Below are 25,969 nucleotides of genomic sequence, written 5' to 3'. Positions count from 1 at the left end.
CAGGGAGCCAGAGGTTTGTATTCTGAGGGATTCAGGAAATTTCTGGTTGGAGCTCTTTATATTACTCAACTGGGCTAAATTTAAAACAGATTGGACATTTAATTAGTTTGTTTTTTCTCACTTACTAGCATATAAGCATTCAGGAGAGTAAAACTAATTAGTAATGAACCAAATTAATTTATTGGATTTTTTTTCTGCACAACCAATTTGGAGCGTGAGTTGCATTTCTCTACTAAAACACTCATATTTCCATTTCTTTTCGAAGATTTCACAGCACCTCTGAGAGCTAAGACTGCCATTCCATATTCATTGCTGCAGAAATACCAATCACTTGTGATTCTACATCTTGGCAAAATCTATATTCTCAACCTGTGTGTATAATTTATATATTGCATCCACTAGCAAGACACCATAGCTGAGATGTTCTGTAAGCGACCTGAAACTCAGTGAATGCACACGGGAACCTGTCTTCTTTCCCTAACTTCAGCACCCATCTTACCTTTCCCCTGCTGTCACGATAGGGACATTTCTACATCCCAGTCTCCCTTGCTCACAGAATCAAAGGCACCTCTCTCTCCTCCCTTTCCCATCTATCCCCAACTGCATTTAATGCCAAATCTAATGCCAAGTGGATCTAGGTTTTACCCCTCATCTCTCCATTCCCACTGTTATATTATTATTGCACATGCACATCGACATGCAAGCTTTTCTTCATGACCTCAGCATCTGTGCTCTGTGTCCATCCCCAACACTCTTGGAAGATGCTTCCTGAAGCTGTCATTTCATAATGTCTTTCTCCGGCCTGACATTCATTTTTTTTCTTGACCTGGACTTACCGTGAACTCCAGGTCTACATCCCCAGTTGCTTTCTGGCTCCTATACAAAGATGTTCCCAGAGTCCATAATCTGTATTTTTAAACCAAAGTCACCCTCTCTACTACCTCCCCCCAAGCCTCCACCCCTGCCAGCTCCTCCTCTTCGATACATATCTCAACTAATCACACCAAGAGATGCCTGGTCGTCGGTGTGGAGCTTTCAGTCCGCTCTGCCTCTTCCTTCTCACACATCCCCAAATTTGACAGATCACAAGATCATGTTGATTCTCTTAATGAAATGCCCTGAGTATATCACAGCCTTAATATTTCTACTTCCCAATTCCAGCTCCTGTCATTTCTTCTGTCCTTTTGTTCTCAACTTCCCCATTTACCCTTCACAATGCCTGCAGAATCATCTCCCTAAATGATATATCTTACCGCGTCACTTGCTTGCCCAAAGCGTTTTGTCCTCCCCGTCCAGTACAGTCCAAGAATTCTTAGCTCGACTTGGCAGTTCCAGTATTGCTTCATCCCGTCCCTCCCCGACAGCCTCCTCTTGGAGCGTATTCCCCTCAACGCCCCATGCTCCATTCTCCCACTTCAGGGCTGTCAGACTTAGCAAATAAATGCAGGATGCCCACCTAGACAGCATGTCTGGGAATATTTATACAAAACTGTCATTTTTTTGTTTGTCTGAAATTCAGATTTGACTGGGTATCTTTCATTTATCTCACAACATTGTCTGACACAGCCTTCTCGAAATGGGCCCCACACTCACCAACCTGTGTGATCTCATTCATAATGATGGTTCTCTTCAAGTGGACTTCTTTGCTCTGTTCTTACTCATTGCTCTCCCATCCTTCCTATAGATCTCTTACCTGTGGAGGACATCCAGCTCCTCTCCCTCCTGGGGCATAGACCTCATTTGAAGCCCTGCAGTGAGGTAAATCCAAGACCTCACCTTCCCTTTTCCTAAGCTACTCTTTATTTCTTTCTTTAAGATTTATTTATTTATTTGAGAGAGAAAATGTGTCTGTGTGCATGGGCACAGGACAGAGGGAGAGGGGCTGAGGGAGAGGGAGAGAAAACCTTAGGTGGACACCATGCTCAGCACAGAGACTGACTTGGGGCTCAGATCTCACCACCCTGAGATCACGATAAGGTGCTCTTTTTTAAAGAGAGAACGCTTTGCAACAAAACTCAAGGGAGGGAGGCAGGTGGAGGCAGAAATGCTTGTCTGGCATAATAATGCCAAGTTCATTCTCAAAAATAGCATAAGAATGTCATAATAAAAGGGACTCATTTCTTCGTGAGGGGCATGGTAGAGAATTAATTCTAGTTGAAAGGTCTGCTTATTAAGATACTTGATAGGGGAATAGCGGAAATCCTCCCTATTTCTGCACCTTACCTGAGGAAGGGGTAGGAAAGAAGCCAGAAGACCCCAAGAGGAAGCCTATTCTTTCTTGTGAAAATTCACAGGCATTCTATCGCTAAACTCTTGAGACCCCAACAGGACAAGGAGACTGAGATTTAATCAAGGAGGAATAGGATCCAGGGAGGGGAGAAGAGAGCAGAACTGAAGGACAATGCTGGGAGTGAAAGTAGAGAGGAAGGCATTAGGACATTACCTGTTCTTAGCTTGGAAAGTCTGGGGACAGTTGCTGAAATCTCTTCAGCGATGGAATGAGTACACAATATATACACATTCACTTTCAGGCAAAGTAGGCAAATGTCCCCCATCTCCTGGTTGCAGGCTGGCCAGCCACCTCTTCAAGGTGGGTTACTGAAGTTACTCAGAGCATCTCCACACAGAAAAGGGTTAGTTTGGTCTCAGCTTGAATCTTCCTACAGGACTGTCTTCTCACCCATACTTGCCTGTCACATTCCATTCATTCTTCCAGGCAGAAAGATAAGTCACCTTTGTTGAGTGTTCCCTAACCACTCCAATCCCCAGTACGAATTAGCAAGGTATTCTTTGTACATGTAAAACTCTCATCTTCTCTGCTAGAGAACACAATCTGTCGGGACATGGACGAAGTCCAACCCCTTCATCCTTTTATCCTGAGCACCTGGCGCTATATTATGCATATGGTAAATGTTGAATATTCATTGGATGAATGAATGAATTTATTCTGATTTTTCTTATAGTTATTTGTGTGTATGTTTTTTCTCCTACTTGAAAAATACACTGTCTCTTGTTCACCACTCTACTTTCCTTGGACTTAGGACACTTTCGTGTGTATGTCCGTTGTCAGCTTTTGGTAGTGTTTAATCAATTGAATTAGAATCTGAAGATAGTTACAAAAATGAAGAGTTTGATTTTAAACTTATAACTGATGTCACATGACATGATGATATTACCGTGAACAAAATACAGGTGCTGTTGTACAATATTCAATGTACTGAAAAAGCTCATGACACTGATATCTCCTCTATAGTTCCTACAAAATACTGTCTTTTAATTATCATGAAGGTAAGCATCTTCCTAGTCCATGCCTGAATGATCACAAATTCTGGATTGGTGGGGTTTAAATTAATGAAGTTCCCTTGAATTCAAGAGACTTAAGCAATGTGGAATTAATTTTGGTTATCAAAAAAAATCCCTTAAATTACATGAATTTGCACAACTTTTACTAATTATAAAAGCTGTAGGAACAGCCAAATACTTTCCAGGTTGTTTACCTCTTCATATCTCCTGTGGTTTGAAAAATTATTTTGGCTCCACCAAACTGAATTATCTTGGCTCTTCCAAGAGCACGATATGCATATGTTAAGTTAGTGTGCATGCCACATTGCTCAATCAATATGTGTTTTACTCAAAGTCCTTTTCTCCTATTTTCAGATATTTTAACTTAAGAAAAAAATAGCTAAGCCTGGTAAACTTGGCTGAAAGGTTGAGTTTTTAAAAACAAAAAACTAACCAGCTGGTTGTTACAGAATCTTCTCATTTGTTTTCCTGTTCAGTTGTTCACTTTTTAAAATGTCTCAGAGATTTGTCAACTGCATAGTCTTAGTAATCATTTATTTAGCCAATTGGCAGAGTCCAGAACAATAAATTTTTGTCTCCTTCCATTTGCAAGGCAGATAATTTCAGTGTACTTTTCTTTCAAGATCTGAGATACCAAAGTTAAGAGGCAGATGACAAGGATTTACCAGTAAGGTGATTTGGCACTTCAGCTTTCTGAGCCTTGGGTTTATGGTCAAAGAAGTGGGTATAATAATTATCACCACGCAAGCACATTATGAACAGCAGTCCTGACAAATAATTTCCAGTCCCTGACTCAAGCTATTTTTAACACTTCCATTGATGTCCAGTGTGCAAGTAGTAAAGTCCAACCACATCTCCAAAATTAATGAACTTATCTCAGCATCATTTAAAAATTATTAGACCTTGAAGTATTTTCCACAGCACTGTAATGTTTCTTCTTTAATTTTTCTCATTGGGTGCTTTCTAGGAGGGAGAGGAGTAGAATATAGGGAGAGAAATGAAACAGTTTCCTAGGGCCAGTCACTGAGCTGGAATTCTTCACCTAACCATGGCTCATGGCTCCTTCAGATAAGAGTAGAAAGATATACCTTTCCAGAGGGATCACGAGTCCTGAAAAATAGAGAAGCCTTCACTGTATCAGGGCAGTGTCTTAACTTCAGAAAAGCATCCCTTGTTTTCCATAACAGTATTCTGAAAACATCATCACCATTGTCAGTATTATTATTGATCTTACTAATAATAACTAACATTAAGTGAACCCTGACCTGGAGAGTGTTTAATATATTCCAGGTGGCTGAGCTAAGCATGTTGCTTGCATTATTTCATCTAATCCTCTCAGAGCACCCGACTTATTGTCTATTTTCACCATGTTAATGAGAACATTAGTAGGGTTAAGCAACCTGTCCAGGGCCTCACTGTAAGTGAGATACCTAGGAGTGAAGCCCAGTTCTGTCTAAACAAAGATTCTGTGCTCATAACCTTTGCATCTTAACAGCTGAGAAGCAAGTTTCCCCCATCCCTATGCCACTGAGAGAATAATCAGGAACACGGGTTTGGTTAAGAGTTCAGGTGATGGGCAGTGAGGGGGGCTCTTGACAGGATGAGCACCGGGTGTTATACTATATGTTGGCAAATCGAACTCCAATAAAGAAATATACAACAAAAAATTAAGTGAATGAGATATTTCACACACACACATACACACACACACACACACACAAAAGAGTTCAGTTATTTTGACGTGCAGTCAGAGCTAGGAGGCAGAAGGGTGGAGGTCTAGTACCTTCAAGAGTAAAATAAACAAAAACTTACTAACAAAAAAACATTGTATACGTGTTTTTTTTTTAAAGTATTGCTAGTTCTGGTTCATTAAGTAAACGGATGTTTTTAAGTGTTATGAAAGAATATGCTAAAACAGGTTTATTAAAATTAGTTTGCACATTGCAGTATTTCAAAAATTGTTTTAAAAGGTAAGCCAAATAAAGGTTCTTTCTCACTTATGACTAAAACCCAGCATATGAGAAACTGTTATCCAGCTTGGTTTGTAGAGTTTTGGAGTATTTTATTATTCTGCACACATCTTACAAGAATAATTACACTTGCCAGAACAAGCAATATTAAAGAGCTCTGTATTTGTGAAGAATTTTGTTTGACTTCTTTTAAAAATAAACCAAAGAAGAAGAAAAAAGAAAACTTCTCTCAAGGTACCTCTTTCACACATTTACTTTTTTTGTAACTTAAACTTGAGTAAACAAAGTAAAAATGGAGGAAAAAGTCTTAAAAACATGTTTGATTACAATTGCTTTTATAATACGAGTACTGACTATAATTGTTGGCTAAACATACCTAGAGATCCACGTTCTGAAATTTTCAATAGCAGAAACATTCCTCATAATTTATCTTCTAAAAATAATTGCTGATACAGTTTTTGAAGTTATACTGTTTATTTAGTTTCCGAATAAAGAATTTCAGATGACATCAAACACCAATAGCTGAAAGGTCCTGGGGAAGAATTAGTTTACAGAAGTGCCAACTAGATGTTATTATAAGATACACATTCCCAGGAGCCAGTAACTCTAGCAAACAGGCAAGAATAAAGTATTTGCACATTATGTTCTGGCATTAACACTCAGCTGCCAAAGATGATCACATGGGGACAGGTTCCTTTTCAGAAAAATTCTTTGAGGCATAGAGGATTCTTTGAAGAAGAACAGATGCCCAGATGTAGCACCCCATTCATTAACCGTGGCAAAAAAAAAAAAAAAAAGCATAAACCAAGATTTTTACACTAAAGAAACATGGTCATATTTTTAAAAAAATATTTTATTATTTATCCATGACACACACACACACACACACACACACACATACACACACACAGAGGCAGAGGCACAGGCAGAGGGAGAAGTAGGCTCCATGCAGGAAGCCCGACGTGACTCGATCCCGGGTCTCCAGGATCAGGTCCTGGGCCGAAGGCAGCGCTAAACCGCTGAGCCACCCGGGCTGTCCTGGTCATATTTTTTTGCTCTTGATAGTCACTATGAAAATAGGTAAATTATTTGGAGATCAAGGGAAATCTGCTAATCTTTCCATATAATGGGTTCTTTTCTAAGTGCTCATTTTGAGTTTTATGCTCCAAGTCAGTGGCACAGATTAAAGGTCTAATGATAATGTCCTCTGGATAACATAATTTCTTGGGTAAGCCTTGCTTTAAATTCCATGCTGTGAAAGATTATACCCACTGGAATATAAGCTCCATTAGGTCACAGATTTTTTTTAATCATTTTTCTTCACTGATATAACCCCAGTACCTAAGATACTTGGCACTTAGCAGGTATTTACTAAATATTTTTAATGAATTAATAATAGCAATGCCCCAATATGTTTAGGCTCTTGTAACAAAATATATGCAGAACATACTAAAATGAAGGTCTCACCAAGACATCAAGTTGGTCTTAAAGCACTGAAAAATGTCCTGGACTTCCTTCACAAAATTTTGCACAAACCAGACCTTTGTCCAAATAGCAAGTTATATGACTCAGAACATTTTACTCCATTGTCTAACTTGCCTACTCTGTAGGCAATGATACGAAATATAAAATGTCCACAATCTCATGATCACCAGTCTTGGTCAGGACCTTGGCTCCAGGTTCCAGCAACCCAAATAGAACTAGTTTAAGTCAGATGGAGTATTTATAATAATGCTAATATATCTCATAGAGCCCACAGACAGGAACAAAATGAGGCTAAGCTTTGAGAATACACGTACTAGGGACTCAGGCTGTTAGGAAGTTCAAGTCTTGTCTCCGTTCCTCTCTGACCAGCTTCTTTTGCTCTTCTGGGCCATGTGGAACAAAAATATGGCCACAATACCTTCAAAATGCACATTTTTATGTCCCAAGAACCCAGAAAGACTAACTTCTGTTCAGGTTCACAGTCCCCCTGGGAATGACTCCAATTCCCCCAACTTTATGAAGTGCTCACCTTAGACCAACCAAATGCAGCTATTGGTGGGGTTCAACAGTATGGCCAGACTGTGGGGCAGACAATATCTCATACGTGTCCACCACACTTCCAAATTCATTAGTTTCTAAGAAAAAACTATAATCAAAATGGACTATTTCAAATGTACTAATGGTAGTCTCTATAAAATATAACGTTTTTTAAAGCAATAACCTGCAAATTTATTTCTCTTAAGAATTCATGGTACTGGGGGATCCCTGGGTGGCTCAGCGGTTTAGCGCCTGCCTTTGGCCCAGGGCGCGATCCTGGAGTCCCGGGATCGAGTCCCGCATTGGGCTCCTGGCATGGAGCCTGCTTCTCCCTCTGCCTGTGTCTCTGCCTCTCTCTCCTCTTTCTATGCCTATCATGAATAAAAAAAAAAAAAAAGAATTCATGGTACTGATAAAAAATTTCCAAATAAATATGCTTGCTTTGTTTTAAAAATAAATTTATTTTATTATATGATAATGTTGACAGTTTACATAAACAACATCATTTAGATCATGCAAGGCAATTATAAAATACATTTTTAAAAGACATGAAAATCTTTGAAGTTCTTTCTTGATATCAGACCCATCAAATTTTAAGAGACATGATTTACATTTTAGGATCAAAACAAAATCCCCAAGCCTGAATTGGCTTGAGAGATTCCATTGGTCAACCAACATCAGTTCAGGGAAGACGAAACATTTATAGCATTGTGTTTTGTTTTTAAATGCTGTAACAAGCATTTGTTTCAAGCACTTTGGTATCAAAGGGCACTGAGAAAAAGCAAGGGCATAAATGAGCCCAGAAGAAGACTTTTGAAAATAAAGCATATGCAGCATGACTCCACTGGATATAATCCTGTTTCAAGGATGGCTATTAAGTCAGAAGGAAAAATGGGTTTGGGAGATGATTAGTTGTTTGGCTTAGCTCTTAATATATTTGAGCTATTTCTGCGAACACAGCCTCATTCTCACTCAAAACAGGATGTATGATAGAAGGTGACGTCCAACCTTCCCTTTGGTGTGAATTCTCCCCTTCACTTCATGTGTGAAGTCTACACTGCAAAGTAAAATCTGCTAGGATTCTGGAAAGAAAAACTGCTTGGCTAACATCACACAATAAAAGTTCAGCAATTTGGGGACATCGCCCATCAGTTTTTGTAAATTAGTCATTGTAGAAAGTTTCATATTCTGTGGAATATTGGCTAACTGTAGATTTAGCTCTTTCAGTTTTAAAAGGGTCTTTATTAAATATGCAATGGAGTTGAAGGAACATTTGGCAGGCTGGTCCCAAGTGATAGATGCTTATGGTCATGATTTCCTTGCAACAACATCCACTTCAGAGCAATCACAGGTAATGCTTTTTGGAAGAACAGAAATAAGGATATGGTCACAAACAGTGTGACTGGGCTCTGCTGTCACTGACCATTGCCCTGGAACAAACAACCGGTCCCAGTGGTATCATTAGTGAGTACAAACACGTGGACCCTAAAGACTGTCAGGCATGTATCCCATCTTTATTCATTACCCTAGCTAGGGGGCAAATCTGTTTGATTTACTAATGTAGGAATTTATTCATGCCATGGAAACTTTATAAAGGAGCAAAGAAGCATAATAGAAGTCAATGCTCCAGAAAATGTGATGGTAACAGTAACGCAGAGTGAGGACTCTCCATTCTAAGTTTCTGCAGGAAAATAGCCCCAGAATCTCAGAGTCATGGCAAAATATAGTTTAGTATAAAGTCTTGGGTTATATTAGTGAGTTAGGTTGCACCCAATCTGATCAACAAAAGTGATAGCTGAGAACACAAACTGAAATTGGGTAAATCTTGGTTCCAATCTTGGCCCCACCAATTGATAACTCTGTAAACCTGGGCTATGTTATTTAATTTCTTTGTGTCTGTTCCCATATATGGGAAATGAGGATCACAATAGATACCTCATAGGTTCTTTTTTTTAAAGATTTTATTTATTTATTTATTCATGAGAGACACAGAGAGTGAGAGAGAGAGAGGCAGAGGGAGAAGCAGGCTCCATGCAGAGAGCCCCATGTGGGACTCGATCCCGGGGTCTCCAGGATCACGCCCTGGACTGAAGGTGGAGCTAAACCGCTGGCCACTGGGGCTGCCCACCTCATAGGTTCTTAAAAGAATTAAAGGAAATGATATACTTTAAGCTCTCAGTCCATGGAAAGTGCTGGATAAAAAGTAGCTTTACTAGTAATTCCATTCCTAAAACCTAAACTCCTCATCTTCCTTTTTTGTTTGACTGGTGACAGAAGTTTTAGTGGAAGTTTATTAAAATTTCTGAACTGAGTGGTTTTTCCCAATTACTAAACAATAATAAAGTTAAGTATCATTACAAAAATAGTAAAAAATGCAAACTAACATTACAAACAAAAAGTAAATACATTATTTAAAATTCATTTCTCCTGGCTATTTTCCTGAGACACATTCTGTCCATTTTCAAACAAGCCAGGCATCTTGCAGCTTGCCACTAGCCTGGAGGTAACTTCATAGTCTGTAGGAATAAGGAAAGAGACAGCAAACTAGTAAAAAGAAATGTACTATGCAAATTAAAAATAATAATAATAAAACCTAGAGCCAACATTTTTGTTTTCAATTCATTCATGATTAGTATCATCCTGTAGTAGGTTAGAAAAATATAATTTCTCGATAAATATGTACTGCACAGCATGCATCCGCTGGATGTTTCTGGGAAAGGAGACCCTTTGTTCTGCTGGCAGAGCTACGGAAAGTCCCTGCTCTCTCTTGCTGGGTGTGAACAGGGAAGCCTGTGGCTGGGGTTGCTACTGCTACGACTAAGAGGAACTCGCCAAGGATGAAGCCGAGTCCTTGATACCTGAGCAGAAATAGACAACGAATGTTTCCCTGTGTGGGAGTCTGGCTCACCCAAGGGTAGTGACCACCTTCCTTCTGGAGGCCAGTTCATGCGCGTCAAAACATTCCCTGCATTTTAAATCGGTCTGATTGGGTTTGACGCTGTCACAGCCAAACTACCGTAGCCAGCTGATCTACTCGCCATGCTCCGTTTGCCCCCTCGGAGCCTTTCTGTGCAGAGTGCCTTGCTCTGCACTCCAGGTGGCTGATACATCTGAAGGGCTCCCTTGCCCCCCTACCCCAGGTTCTGGTTGGGTTTGGCTAACAGGAGGCATCTGCCGAAGATCTGAAGGCAGGAGATGAGCTAGTTTGGAGTACTTTTTCCTGCATTTCCTCCTCCTCCTTGTTTTGTTTCCAGCAGTAGCTACTTCCATCCATCGATACAGCTCCTACAGTCTGGCCCCTCTTGCGGCCAGCCTCTCAGTGCCCAAGTAATCTTCTTGGCCCTTTTAGGCATGGAAGGGGAAGAGCCTCCTGCCAGTGTAGGCTCCAGGAGTCTCCAAGTTCCTGTGGGTTCCTCAACTCTGCCCTCCCAGACTCTCGTCAAAATCTCCTTGTTGGATATTGCTGGGATCCTAATTGATGTGACATTTAAAGAGTTTGGCATAGGGTAAATGCTCAGCAAATGTGGTTATTATTAAAACATGGTTATTGCTATTTTTTTTCAATGTGAGATGTGGAAACTAAAATATCTCCTCTTTGTATCCAAAAGCGAGGAAGAAAAAGCATAAAAGAATCGCCACAACCATGTAGCATTAGAAAGCAGGTTGACCTCAGCACACTAGAAAAAGTATATAAAAGTCCTCTTTCCACATGCCTCTCAATGGGCAACACACAAAAGAGAGATATGAGAAAGTCTTTTATTTGGCTTTGGATTGCATGAAAAAAATCGATTTACTTTTAGATGTTTCTAAGCATAATCAAAATCTACTCATTGATTTCCTAGACAAAGTTAAGGCCCATTTCATCAGGTAACTATCACCTGAATAGTATCCCTTCTACCAAATTCATCACACTTACCATTAAGCAATACTAGTCTCTTGAATATCTTCATTTATTGGAGTTATATCTTTACCCAGAGTTTCCATTTCTTCTTCTTTCTTCCTTCTTTTACGACGCCTCCTCAGTGGACTTGGAAAATAAAGTGTCAGACATTAGTACAGACCTGTTAGCTCATGTGAACACAAAGTCAATCATCAAGAGGGCCTATGATCTTATTTCTAGATGGCTAAAAATACGTAGGTTCCTTTTTTTTCTTAAAATCTTAGGTTCTCTCTTAACTTACCTTTTTATAGGTTCAAAGGATAGCTACAGTAGGCCAAAGTGTGAATCGAGTAGAGCTACCTAACTAGGAAGACTACGGCACCTAGTTGTTGACGAAGCTTGGTTAGCACAAGAAGAATTTTCAGGACAAGTTATTTTACAAAACTGATTAATAAGCATTATTTAGTGTGTGAATAAGAAACAGTACAAATTGGAAACAGACGTAAGAAAACCAAGAGAATGAAGGTAGCCTCTGGATATGTTAATTAAGGTCAGAAAAGTTAAAAAATGTTAGATACTCTGGACTGCAGTACAGTTTCTTAAAGCGTAATTCAAAGTTGACATAATAAAATAGGCCATTTCTCAGCTCTGCCCCAAAACTCATGTTACAAAAACTCCTTTTGTCATAAGGCAAATAAAAAAAATTAATATCTTTTCCTTTTATAGCTACAAGGAATCTTACAAGATTATCTGATTTAATCATCCTGTTTTACAGAAAATAAAGTGCAAGTTTAAAGATGTTGAGAAGTTTGTCCAGGGTCCAGGGTCTCAAAGATATTTAAAGGCAGAGCTGGGGTAAAAAATTAAAGATTCTAGACTTCTGGTAGCTACACTAAAGTTTTTTTGTTTTTTTTTTTTTTTTTTTTTTTTTTTGTTTGTTTGTTTTTTTTGTGAAGAAAGGAAAGGGGTCATGAAGACATCCTAGTTGGGTGTGTACAGTAGCCCAAAAGTAAATGCAGTGGGTTAGGAGGCTAGACTAGGTTCTCAAGACAAGAACATAGCACTTTAAAAATGTCCTTCTGGGACACCTGGGTGGCTCAGTGGTTGAACATCTGCCTCCGATCAGGCCTGATCCTGGGATATGGGATCGAGTCCCGCATCGGCTCCAGTCCTGCATCGGGTTCCCCGCAGGGAGCCTGCTTCTCCCTCTGTCTGTGTCTCTGCCTCTCTGTGTCTTCCATGAATAAATAAATACATTTAAAAAAATGTCCTTTTACCATATTCTGCTGGAGTCCTGGTCTGATACAAATTTTGTTAGCTTTACAAAAGAAACTAACTTAAGCATTGTACCAAAACACTCTGCTGCAGAGAAAAAAAAAATCAAGATGTTTCTTGATTCCCAAAGTTGTGGTACATAATGAAAAGGAAAAACAGTGTAATCATCTTTTGTAAATAAAATCCATTATTTTACTGTGGCCTGGCCGGGGGGGGGGGGGGTGGTGAGGGGGATGTTTTTGGGTGTTTGTGTCTACCTTCCTAAGTTACTATGTCTAGGTAAAATTTAAGATAACAAAGTCTTATTTAGTACTAACAAACCCACATAAAATATGACTGACTTTAAGACTCCATAATTGGATTTTTTTAAAGATATAATTGACATAGAACATTGTATTAGTTTCAGGCATACAACATAATGATTTGATATATGTATATGCTGCAAAATGATCATCAGGGTAAGTTTAGTTGACACTGGCAGCATACATAGTTACAAAATTGTTCTTTCTTGTGAAGAGGACCTTTCAGATCTTCTCCCTTAGCAACTTTCAAACATACAATACAGTATTGTTGACTACAGTTGCCACGCCGTACATGATTGACTTATTGCTGGGATTTACTTATCTTACAATTGGAAGTCTGTATCTTTGATCGCCTTTGCCTTTTTTGCCCACCATTCTTCTGGGTTTTGTTTTGTTTTTTTTAAATCAAGAGATTTATACACATTTTATTTTCAAGTATAATAATTATGCTCAGTAAAATGACAAAAACTATGCATCATGTGTTTTATTATAAGTAGATACTTCCATATAAGTGATGGTAAACCTCAAAAAGTGATGTATTTTAATCATAGCAAAAAGGGAGGAAGGAAGAGAAGAAAAAAGAAACAGCAAAATACAATTTCTAAGATTTACTTGAAATTAAATTTAAAAAATACTTACTGACAGCATGTGCAGACACCGACCACCAAAATGATAAAAATGACCATAACTGCTATCAAACAGATCACCAAAATCTGCCCTCTATCTCCTCTGAGGTAAAACAAGTCAACTCTCTCACATCTTGCCCCCGTATAGCCTTCATCACAGCTGGAAAAATAAAACAACAAGGTAAACAATGCAAGACTTTTTTTTAAAAGATTATTTATTTATTTATTCATAGAGACACACAGAACAAGAGAGAGAGAGAAAGAGAGAGAGAGAGAGGCAGAGACACAGGCAGAGCGAGAAGCAGGCTCCATGCAGGGAGCCGGACAGGGGACTCGATCCTGGGTCTCCAGGACCAGGCCCCGGGCTGCAGGCGGCGCTAAACCACTGTACCACCCAGGCTGCCCAACAATGCAAGACTTTTAAGAATCTACCATTTCTTGTTTGAAGAAACAAGCACTGTTGTCATTACTGCAATTAATAAAGGATGCAGTTCCTTTAAACACAAAAACAAAACTTTCTCAAATAAAGCAGTACAACACTGTGTTCATGAATAAATTCACTTTCTTTGCTTTGCTGAAAACCTGTCATCACTTGAACATTAGCAATATGGCTAATATAAATACACAGCGATGATGGCAATTTATTAAAACTTATTTTACAATTTTAGATTCTGAGCTTGAAAGAGAGGGGATGGTAAAGATTCCTCTGCAGCATTCCCAAGCACTGAAATATCACCATGACATGGAGTTCAAGATCCCCAGGACTTCCCATTCATCGTAGGGCACTCAACATGCCCAAGTTCTCTGGCTAAAAATTATTTAAAAATTATACTGTTTTATATGATCCAACATGGTAATGTATGTGAAAGTTCGTAGACCAATGCCTAACACCTAGAAAGCTCCATAATTGTGATTTAACAGGATTCCTTTCTCTCTTTCTTTTAACTTCCACCCACCAGTTCTACTCTCAGTGGCCACAGATTAGGTGATACTCTTCTATTTACCACCTCTCCAACCACATCTCCCCAAAACACAATTGGTCTTGTCCTCTCCAGCTCCTTAATCTGATGCTCAGAGGGCCATTTTCAGATGGGTATACCATGCCCTCTACTGCCCTTGTAAAGAGACCCCTTTCTCCATGGCCCCCATGAAGTGCAGCTCCTGGAAATCAACAAATCTCCAAGAGGGACTTTCACTTTCCTTAATCTCTCACCTCTTTATCAGTACAGCCTTAGGATTTACCCCACGACAGCAGATTCCCTTTGACCAAGCCAAGTCTTGTCTGAGCAATGTTCAACAAGTTAAAGGCTCAGTGATTTGGGGACTATCCATAGTATTCTCTGAATCATGGTAGATGCTTAAAAGTCACATAAGAAGTTGTCTGAAGACATTTCAAAATTGAAAACGTATGTTGTAATATCAGTACCTTTGCTTAACAAATATTTGCCCTTTTGACCCCTTAGACTCATTCAGAACAAAATAGTTACTGGTTATATAATTACTTAAATCTCAAAAAGATGAAATTATGCTCCTTAAAAAGATTTCTATGTAACCTTGGTTATTTATATTTTGTTGTTTTATTTTGTTCTGCTTTTATTTTTTAAAGAAAGGATCTATTGCCAGGCCATTCTATGGGTTATATTCGACAGAAGCAAGGCAGTTACTTCCCACAAAGTCTAGCTTGCCCAAGGAAGAAGATCCCTTAAAGCCAACATTATAGCTGAAATAAAGCCTGAAACAACAATAACAAAAACTATCTCAGTCACAATCATCAATTGAAAGGCGATACTCAATGCAAGAAAAAGAGAAAAGATATCTAATGGCATATATTGCAAAAGGACCCTAAGGATATAAATAGGGAAAATTGCTTCCTGCAAGATAGCTAAGCATCTTGGTTGCAAGGTCAAAATCACAGGAAGAGAACTTAGAAATATCTTGAAATATCAAAAGTCTCTTGCACATAGGATGGAACTGGGAGGGGTGGTGGAGCAGAATCACCTTTAATTGCATATGTGGGAGGGAGATTTTTAACGAGTTTTTTTTTTTTTAAGGCCATAATTAAAATCTTACAAATATAGTCTTTTTCAATTAGCTTGTTTTCCTAACGAATTTACTAAATGTGGCGTTTTTAAACAATAACGCTGCCTATAAAATACACAGCAATTACCTGTTGCTCTTTTAGAATGTTTTTCTAATTATAGGTTCTGGGTTCTGTGGCTTAAGCATGCTTTAATTGAATTTCTCAGCAAGCAGTATTTCTCGCAAGTTGAAACGTAATGGAGCTGTGCTGGAAGGTCGAACCTTTACATAGCCAGTTATAGTGGCTCTCATGCTATTTCCCTTCTCAGCAAACCAAATATATCAGCTAATGGTCATTTCCATGAGAGAGGCAGAGGTCAAGAGTGCCAGATCCTAGTAGATGTTTATTAAATGCTGAATAACTGAGTAAATGAGTTTTTATTTAATAAGCATCTTATAAAATATAAAATAATCTTTAAAGATGCCCATGACCCTTGAGGACTGTGATAAATCAAATTTGGGATCACTGTTCTGAAATAATCACCAGACACCATTATAACTATTAACTATTTGTAACTATTTGTAAGATTTATAACTATTAACTCAATTGATCCTCACAACAACCTTTGAGGTAGGTACCATTATTAACCCATTCTACGGTTGGAAAAACTGAAGTATAGAGAAATTAAGTGAGTGTGGATGGAATTCAAGCACAGGAAGTTTGGCTCTCAGGGTTATGACCTAAGCTCACGTAACACTGCTTAAATGAACTGTGTTGCATAAATAATAAAAGGTATGTATCCAGAAACAAATCATCCCCACTCCAAGAAAATACTGAGAAGACTAAGGGGATTTGAGTTATTGGAAACACACCTTTTTTTTTTTTTTCAATTATAAAAGCAGACAACTATTTTTACATAACCACAACTCCTGGTAATTCTAAGCAGAAAGGAGATACTTCTAATTTTCGAAGGTAGCAGAGTCACCAATGGCAAGGCAGTTTTGCTTGAATCTGTGCTATGCCAAGTCACCTAAAACGTCAGGCCCAGGTCAAATATGTCCCACTCATCTCAGCAGTACACTTAATGGAACACCTACTCTGTGCTGGGTACTATAATAGGTATTTTTGCTTAACATATTGCTTTATTTCCAACACTTGAAAGGGAGATAGTATTATCCCCTTTTACAGATGATAAAACTGAGGCTCAGGAAAGGTAATTGAACCATTGTTAGCAGTGCGTATAATTGGTGCAAGTGAAATCTTAGCGTAGGTCTATCTGACTCCAAAATCTGTGTCCTGACTCCTCTATTCTTCTGCTTACTATTGATTCTGCACCAATCTACCACTAGGAAGCTGTTTCTGACCCAGAGTAAGGCCTTGATTTTGACAGTTAGCATAGCAGTCAATGGACTGTGCTAGAGGGACTTACGTACTTATTCACTAGTCATTTCCTGAGCACCTATTAAACTCTGGCGCTGTACCTGGCACCGGAACACAAAGAATGAATAGGCCATGAGACCCACCATTAGGTGCTCATAGTCACGGGCAGGACACTCAGCGAAGCCAACAGCTATGCTCCAGAGGAAAAGAGTTTTCATAGAAGGGTGACTGGATCTCAGAGAAAGGCCATCTAACACACCTGTGCGTGTGTCCGAGAAGAGGGAAATCAATGCAGGGGTCCGGAGGAGCTGATGTCTGAGCTGCATCTTAAAACATCAGTAAGAATAAGCTTTCTGGACTGTGGGAGTGTATGTGATAAAGCGTGGAAAGGAAGTAGGACCTCAGAGGAGCACTTGGGAATAGTGAGGGGTATGGCTAGAAAGGTGAGCCAGGATCAGAGGAGGTACGGAGGCCATGGAAATGAATTTTAGCCTCATGCTGAAGGGGGCGAGCTGTGTATTGATCTGAATGGATTACATATTGTGGTTTTCATTTTAGAAGGCAGCAATATTAGAGAACAATAAATCTGCAGACACACACACGGACAAGCTAGAAAAATGTACTGGGTTAAATAGTATTAATATTTTTAAAATTTGGGACATCTGGGTGGCTCAGTTAAGTGACTTCTGATTTCGGCTCAGGTCATGATCTCAGGATCAGGAGATGGAGCCCCAGGTGGGGCTCTGTGCTGGGTGTGGAGACTGCCTAAGATTCTTGATTTTACCCCCCACCCCAGTGCCATACATTTGCACGAGTATGCGCGCCCTCTCTCACTAAAAGAAAAAAAGTGAGATAAAAAATAAAAATATTTTAAAAACTCAATATATTCTCCTAAGCCAGTGAGCAAGTAAAGGAAATAAAAATAAATATCAGCTCTCTTCTTTCCCAACAAACACACACAAACACACACATATTTTTATTTCCTTAGATTCGCAACTCTTAATCCCCCTCTAAGTATTACCCAGTATATTTATTTTTAAATTAGATTTAATTATAATTAAATTTTGATGAAGTCCATGACCCTTAGATGTGCCATTAAATTAGGGATTGGAATTGTTCTGAGACACTTATGAAAAAAATGTATAACGGGAGAACTGCACATAAAAACAGAAACATTCTATGAACTTTAGGTCACAATTATACTTTTTTTTTTTTTTTCAAAATTATACTTAAAAAAATCACCTTGCCTATCCATCAGGAAAGGTCTCAGGGAGTACTTAGAGGAACATTTCTTTAGAAGAAAATAAATATTTTTTAAAATGCAAAAAAAAAAAAAAAAAGCTGTTTGTGCTTGAATAAAATTAAAAGGACTCAGTCTTCTAAGATGTGGAAAGAACACTTTTCTTCCAATTCCCTTTTATAATAAACAGGCTTTGCACATCTCTATTTACAAACTGGACTCATTTCCGTGCACTTAGCTGACACCTGCAGAAGTAGCTCTGAATTTGGAAAAGACTCCTTCATAGTCACATGAACTATGCGGCCCCTGGCACAGGTCAGAAGAAGCCGCTTTCGTTTGAGCCATCCGGGGTATTAAGGGAGCCCGAGAGCGTCCCTAACACGGACAGAAGGTCGGTTGGCCTGAGGCTGCAGAGGGCGTGGCCCGGGGCAGATGGGGCGCACAGCGGCTCAGGGGACTGTGCCCCGCGGTGCAGCTCCAGGCCCGGAGCCGCCCCCGCTCCCCTCCCAGGCCCACCACGCGGTGCAGAGCTCCAGGCCCGGGAGTCCCCCCCAGTCCCCCCTCCCAGGCCCACCACCCGGTGCAGCGCATCAGGCCCGGGACCCCGTCCCCCCGCCCACCTCCTGGGTCCCAGGCCCAGCACGTGGCAACCCCCCCCCCCCCCCGCCCCGGCCGCTCCACTTACACGCAGGACGGTGTCTGCTCGGCCACCACGAAGCGACACCTCCCCTTGAGGCAGTAGTGCTCGTAGCGCTGGGGGCAGGGCCCGAAGTGGCCCCTCCGCCTCCACCGCGCGGTGGTCGCGGCCCCTGCGAGTGAGAAGAGCCTGTGAGCCACTCGCGGCAGGGCCATGCATGCGCCTCGCATCACCCTCCCCCCTCCTGCCAGTTCATCTCTAGAACATACTCCAGGGGCTGGTCTCTGCTTCTCTTCGCACCGGGGGGAAAAGCGGGACTTCTGTGCTCTCCGAGTATCTGGGTAGCTCCAGACACGGAGTCCCGGGGATCCCCGTGGGAATGTCGCACATGTCAGCTAAGTGTGTGTCCAGCCTGCCTCTCGGGACCCTCGGTGCCGCTTAAAGGGCGTAGCTGTGGGGACAGAGGGCCTCTCTCTGCGAGAAATTCATCAGAGCCGGAGAAGGGCCGCCCTTCCCGTCCCTTCCTCTTCCTCTTTCTCTTTCTCTCTTTCTCTCTTTCTCCCTTCCTTCCTTCCTTCCTCCCTCCTTCTTTCCTTCCTTCCTTCCTTCCTTCCTTCCTTCCTTCCTTCCTTCCTTCCTTCCTTCCTTCCTTCCTTCCTTCCTTCCTTCCTTCCTTCCTTCCTTCCTTCCTTCCTTCCTTCTCTTCCCTTCAACATGCACATAGTATTTGCTGAGTCCCAGATGCTGGGGTGCTAACTATATGCATGGTTAATGTAGTGCCTTGGCGCTTATAGCGGCCTTGTGAGGTGAGCATCATTCTGGTCTCAGGTATGTGGATACACAAAGAACAAACACGGAAGCTGAGTCCCCTTCCAAGATGACATAGCTGGTAAGTGGCAGGAATGAGATTCAGACCCAGGAGGTCCATGCTCCACCCTGATCCCTGCCGAGCCAGCAGGGGCTGTCATCTGCCTCCAGCCTGACACACCGGGCAGTCACCAGTCACGCTGGCCTGAATGAGAGCTTCCCCCTCTCGCTTAACCCCCCGAATGATTTCCCTTGCCCTGAAGAAAAAGGAGAATACAGGAAGCTTCATATCCAGGATTCCGATCCTGTTCTGACTTCCGTGTCTTACCTTTAGAGTTTTCATTGCCTAACTTTGAAACTGAACAGTAGCATGCACGGTCTCTCCCTTGCTCGCATGCAGAAGGCAAAGAGAAACAGCACGCAGATGCCAACGGGCTGTTTCCCGTGTGGATCTGCATCAGCTGTGCCCACGCCCCGAGACAACAGCTAGCGAGCCAGCTCCAACCCAGGGTTGGACTTTTCCACAGTCGTGACCAAGGGCTCACACCCTCAGACAGCCCGCGATGTTCACTTCCGAGGGGCATTTCACACGGGCCTGGTATGCATCGGCCATCCCAGTGACATTAATAGTAACGACTACTAACACTTCTTAATTAATATTATAAAACGAGTACAGACGATTGCCCAGCGCTGCCAGAGAGGGGGATTGCCAAGGACTTTGGATGATCCATACACAGAAAATCCCTGCGGTGCAGGTCATGAAGTTTCAGGGGGTAGCAGAAGGTTGCCGAGGACTGGCCGACCTGGTTAGGGTTGGTGACTTGGCTGCCAGCTATGCCGACCGCTTGTGTGTGCCAGGCATTTGCTCTCATGCGTGCCAGTCAGTGGGCTCTTACCGAGATTTTTTCCAGAAATAACTACGAAGTGTCTCAAAAACAAAGATCTGTATGTTTTGGCAAATTCATTTATAATCAACTTTCATTCGTGCTTTCAATTTCCAGAGCCCTAGAGTAAGCACTGGAAAACATCAAAAGAATAAAGCATATTTTGGCTATCTTAATGGGTACAATAGAGCATTTTAAAGGCAATAATAAGCAACCCATCGGTAAGGACAGCCCTAGTAACCACATAAACAGTTGTGGCACCCTGGAAACAGTGGAAAGAAAGAAGACCAGATTAGGACGAAGGAAGTCAGTATTTTATTTTCAGCTCTGCCTTTTCTTTGCTGCATGGGTCTGGGCAAGCTCACGAAGCTGTCTGAGCCTCAGTTTCCCCACCTGTACACTGAAGATGATAACATCCACCTTAGAGGGCTGTTTTGGAGCTCAAGTAAGAACTGCACTCAGAAGTTCCTAGCTGAGGACCCTGGACAATCAGGTCCTCAGTGACTGAGTTGATACTAGAATCTTGAAAATCTTGGCAATTCTAAGAGAGACCTAGTATCATTACGAGGAGTGCTTATCTAATCAAAGAAAAAGTTCTGGAAAATATGGATTGTTTTCTAGGAGGAGGTAAGCAAGCTATTCAGTTATAGAGGATGTTAGGAGCAAAAGCTCAGGATCAGGTCAAGCTTGCTCATGCGGCGGTAGGTGGCAGATTTCATGGGGATGTAGGCTGAGAATGGAAGTTAGAGGCATCAAATGTCAGTAGGCTGAGGTGCTTATACTTGAAATACAAGGCAGAGGAGAGCTGCAGAAGGTTCTTAAGAATTAAATGGTGTGTGTAAGAACTACACTTTTTGGGTTAGCATTTTATCAAAGTGTATTAGATGGGAATCTGCAGATAGTAAGATGCTGGGGGCAAGGAGAAAGCCATTGCCTGAGCCATGCGAACATACGTGACATGGGCCTGTGGCCGGGGAACTGGGGTCAGAGATGAATTTAAGAAGGAATAAGACTTAGTGACAGATCTGCTGTGCTCCAGAAAGGCCCCTTCCTATGATGCTGAGAATACCCAACTTTAGGTATGAGCCGTATGGCTCTGTATCCTGAGCTTTACTAATTCCTCTGGTTGTTGTATCCCTTTAAATGTAGCCGGCCTTTCAATAAACACCATACAGAGCAAGATACCAAAAAGTGCCTTGCCCAGCAGCTGCTGGATGCAGTGATTTGACTGGCCTCAGCCCATCCAAGCAGCACAGGCCCGTGCCAGGGAAATGGTTGCCAGGCACTGTTTGGATCATTCACAGAGCTCCCTCCTTTGCCAAATAAACATGATCTTAAATATTCCCAGCATTATTTGGATTTAAAAACCCTTCTATGGCACCAAGCAGAAAATGTCCAGTGATTTCTCTATGAAACTTTAAAAACTGGAGAAAAATACCTCACACATACTGTGCTACCTCCCTGCCCCCCCCCCCCAAACAGATGAGATCATCTCTTCTCTCTGATGGAAATGAGAAGGCTTATCGCATACTCCCTTTCAATATGCATCTTCTATTCCAGTAGCTTTCATCTATTACTCATCAAGGTCGCATTATCTGAAAATTGAACAACTGTGAAATCTAACATTTTCTGCCTACCATGAGACCTGATGACATAGGGCAGGGGGGATGGCAAGATCTACCCTTCCATTCCAGACAAATTTATCAAGAAGGAAAAGTTAATTCTATGACAAAAGAATGGTTAGTCCCATGTATTGTGTTTCTTTGTTGAGAAGAAAATGACTTGGTCTTGAAAACCTCACATGAAAATTCCCCTGATACCGGGGGTGGTGGAACTAAATTGTTCTTTTTTCCCTCCCACCTCACTCTTTTCCAACACGTTCCCAAAAGCAAAACATCCTCTGGGATGGAGTCAGTCCCACAGAATTGCACTGGAAAACTAAATCCACTAGCGGGCACTAGCGGGCCAGGTTGCAACACAATCTCCTAAGTGGATTGGCACCACAAGTATCCTATCTCTGTCTCCTCTTGAGATGCCATATTCCAAGGATTCTAAAGCCAATTAGATAAGAAACTATGAGGGTTACTGTAGTTAGGTGTATGACAACATCTAACTCTGAGTAAGAACATCTTTCTTTGATCAGTTAGACAAAAAGTAGTCCTCTTCCTCGGATCACATAAATAGTTAATTGAGATGCAATAGATTCTCTTGGATCACACTAAAGTAGAGGAAGATAGCACACATTCGGATGATTTAGTGTAAGTATGGAATTTTATCTCAGTTTGATGGATGCTTTGATTAAATGGTACAGTTCCCTGGTCTTTCTCGTACATGATTTTTTAAAAAAAATTTATTTATTTATTCATGAGAGACAGAGAGAGAGAGAGAGAGAGAGAGAGAGAGGCAGAGACACAGGCAGAGGGAGAAGCAGGCTCCATGCAGGGAGCCCGATGTGGGACTCAATCCCGGGTCTCCAGGATCACACCCTGGGCCGAAGGCAGGCACTAAACCGCTGATCCACCCAGGGATCCCTTGTACATGGTTCTTATTCTCAAACCAGAACAGGCCTTGTGATGCTTTTGTGTTTAAAACTCCTCGGAATTGATACACTAGTTTTATTTTTTTGTAAAACATTCACTTAGTTATTCCAGTTGTGCTCATTACTAACCTATTTAATGTTTTTATAAATGATGTCAATGCCAGCAGCTCTTCTAAAATCAACTCAAAGGGTAATATATTTTATGTAATTCCCATTACAATGTGATAACCTAATCCCCTCGTTAAATACATAGGTAAATCTCTGTGCAGGAGATTTAAAGGGAGGGGCTAAATTTTGAGATAAAAGTCTCATAAGTCTTAACAGGGAGAGAGAGGAAGTAAAACAAATACCTATACATTTATCTTCCCACATAGATATCTGATCTTAAAAAGGGAATAGCTGGGGCACAGAAAAGCTTGAGTGGTCACAGCAGTTTGCAAAGAAGTTTCTTCCTGTGGAGAGGAGGTTGAGCCTTTAATCTTCCAATCCTTGGCTTCCCGGCAACTTCCCAATAGGGATTTCCTCCTTTTACAGCCTTCTTGAGCCAGGAGGTGAGGAAGGGAGTGTAGTATTTTCTAAGTTAATTTTCCTTCTTATCTTGCCAACTATCACCCTAAGACAGGGGAATGTAAACGCACACTGCCCTTGACGAAGTGCAAAATTTGAAAATTCCTCTCGTCTGAAGATTCCCATTTGTTTTACATCCAGTGCCATTTCCTACAGAAATGTAAAACAGCTGATGACTCCAGGAAAAGAAAAATAGATCTCAGATGTACTTGTTAACCCCGCTGAGTTCCTAGGAAATGTTTATGTGGAGGTCTAATCAGAACAGCCCCTCACAGCTCTGGACCAGGAGGGCTAGCCACTGGCTTCTCGGCTTGTCGGAGTGGAAGGAGTGGGCCTGCACTTAGAGCTGCCCTCCTTCATTCTATCCCTTTAAAGGAAGAAAAAAGAATTTAGTGTTGGTGTGTGAGTGTATTTGCATGTTTAAAATTATTCACAGCTGGGGGCAGACAAAGAAAAATGAACAGGAAGAAAAGTTGTATCTCCTGTTTCTCAAGAGTGCCTGCTGCGGAATTCTTGTGTGTACGAGGCCTCCTTTGCTTGTTCTTCCTCATATTCCCCAGCCTCTAACTTTTGCAACGCACTGGGACTCCGTGTTTTCTCGTCTCTTCTCTCGACACTCCCTTTTGGGACATTTCCTGGTTTTAAACATCTTTATGGTAACAATCCCAAATTGATATTTCCATCCCAGATCTCTTCCTTCAGTGTCCAACAGTCCAACTAACATCTCCACTTGGTGGTCTAACTGAGAGTTTAAATTAACGCTACCCAAATGGAACACCCGATTTCCACCCTAAAGTCTGGTCTTTCCTCATCTTAGTAAATGATACCTGCATTCTTTCTGTTATTCAGGCCAAATGTCTTAGAGTCACTTTGACTTCTTTCTCTTTTACTCTACATCCAATTCATCAAAAACATTCTATTGGTTGTAGTCAAAATATACACAGAATCATCCCTCCATCTCTACCACGTTGGTCTAAGCCTGACATTTATCTCTAGACTGGAAGTAGTCTCCATGGCAACAACTCCTAACTAGTCTCACTGCTGCCACTTGTCCCCTTAACCGTCTCCTCTGCACACAGACACCAGAGTGATGCTGTTAAAACTCAAAGCTGAAGGCTTTATAGTCCCCGGCAAGGTTCTACTCAGCATCCCCCATCACCTCTCTCTCCCCACTAACTCTTCGACCTCCTCTTCGACTATGTTGTTCACTGATGCATCCTGGGTACCTGGAACAGGGCCTGCTGCACTGCAGGTACACGGAAGTATTGGTAGGAACGAGTAAGTTTCTTACTCAAGACAGAAAAGGAAAAACTAAAAGTGAAATGCTTAGAGATTGGGGCCACTTGAAAATAAAATTATAAAGTCATTTAAAATGGGGACACCTGCATGGCTCAGCAGTTTGGTGCCTGCCTTCAGCTGAGGGCGTGATCCTGGAGACCCAGGATCGAGTCCTGCGTCGGGCTCCCTGCGGGGAGCCTGCTTCTCCCTCTGCCTGTGCTTCTGCCTGTCTCTGTGTCTTTCATGAATAAATAAATGAAATATTTTTTTTAAAAAAAGAAATCAGGACGACTCCTAAAGATCATCTGATTCATTTCTTCCTTTTACAAGTGACAAACTGATGTTCGAAAGTTTAAGTGACTTGACCAAAGTCACACAGTCAATAAAGACAAGATGCCCTGTTCCTTGTTAAGTCCTTTTCAAGAACATGTTGTCTTTTCTGGGTTTACTTTCAAGGATTAATTTTCAGAATTTTCTTCACATACTCAGCATTGTGACCTTCCCTCATGACTCTAGCAGTTCAGCATGGTGATTAACAATACACATCCTGGAACCAGCCTCTCCAAATTCGTTTCAGGCTACTCCATGTACTGTGTGACCTTAAACAAGCTAAAAAAATAGTATAGAGTTTTCTTAAAAAAACAAAACAGAACAGAATTACCATAAGATCCAGCTATCCTACCTCTGGGTATTTATCCAAAAGAATTGAAATCAGAATCTCAAAGAGATTCTGCACTCCCAATAAACACTTTCATGTTTATTGCAGCACTATTCACAATAGCTAAGATGTGGAAACAATCGAAATATCCATCAACTCATGAATGGATGAAGAAAATGTGGTTTATACAAACAATGGAATATTATTCAGCCTAAGAAAACCAGGCACTCTTGCCATCTGAAACAACACAGATGGACCCTGGGAGCATTATGCTAAGCAAAGTAATCCAGTTATAGAAGAAAAAATACCACATGATTCTACTTATAAAGGTATCTAAATACCCAAATCCACAGAAGCTGAGAGTAGAATGGTGGTTGCGGGGCTGGGGGTGGGGGTGGGAGGGCAAGAGGAGTTGTTTAATGGGCATGAAGTTTGGATTATGCAAGATGAATAATTTTTAGAGATTTACTATACAACATCTGGCATATAGTTAACAATCTTGTACTATATACTTAACATTTTGTTAAATATTCTTTTTAAAACTTAAAAAATAGGCAATACATTTAGCATAATGATGACAT

At 41.0% G+C, this 25,969-nt stretch overlaps 1 protein-coding gene across 3 annotated transcripts in view; it reads right to left on the bottom strand.

The window, feature by feature from the left end:
• Window positions 1–7,736: 7,736 nt before the first annotated feature.
• BTC (betacellulin) overlaps window positions 7,737–25,969 on the bottom strand; it is a 43,220-nt gene continuing 24,987 nt past the window's right edge. For all 3 annotated transcript variants that reach the window (XM_038559163.1, XM_038559164.1, XM_038559162.1), the window contains 4 exons: window positions 18,704–18,827; window positions 13,392–13,538; window positions 11,212–11,322; window positions 7,737–9,811 (listed from right to left, as the gene is read on the bottom strand). In XM_038559163.1, coding sequence (XP_038415091.1) covers window positions 11,214–11,322; window positions 13,392–13,538; window positions 18,704–18,827 — 380 coding nt within the window. In that variant the 3' untranslated portion in view covers window positions 7,737–9,811; window positions 11,212–11,213. The remainder of the gene's footprint in view (window positions 9,812–11,211; window positions 11,323–13,391; window positions 13,539–18,703; window positions 18,828–25,969) is intronic.

The sequence above is a fragment of the Canis lupus genome, chromosome 15, assembly GCF_011100685.1.
Source record: "Canis lupus familiaris isolate Mischka breed German Shepherd chromosome 15, alternate assembly UU_Cfam_GSD_1.0, whole genome shotgun sequence".
NCBI lineage: Eukaryota > Metazoa > Chordata > Mammalia > Carnivora > Canidae > Canis > Canis lupus.
Note: the sequence above shows the minus strand (reverse complement) of the source record. Positions and strands in the feature narration are given on the sequence as shown.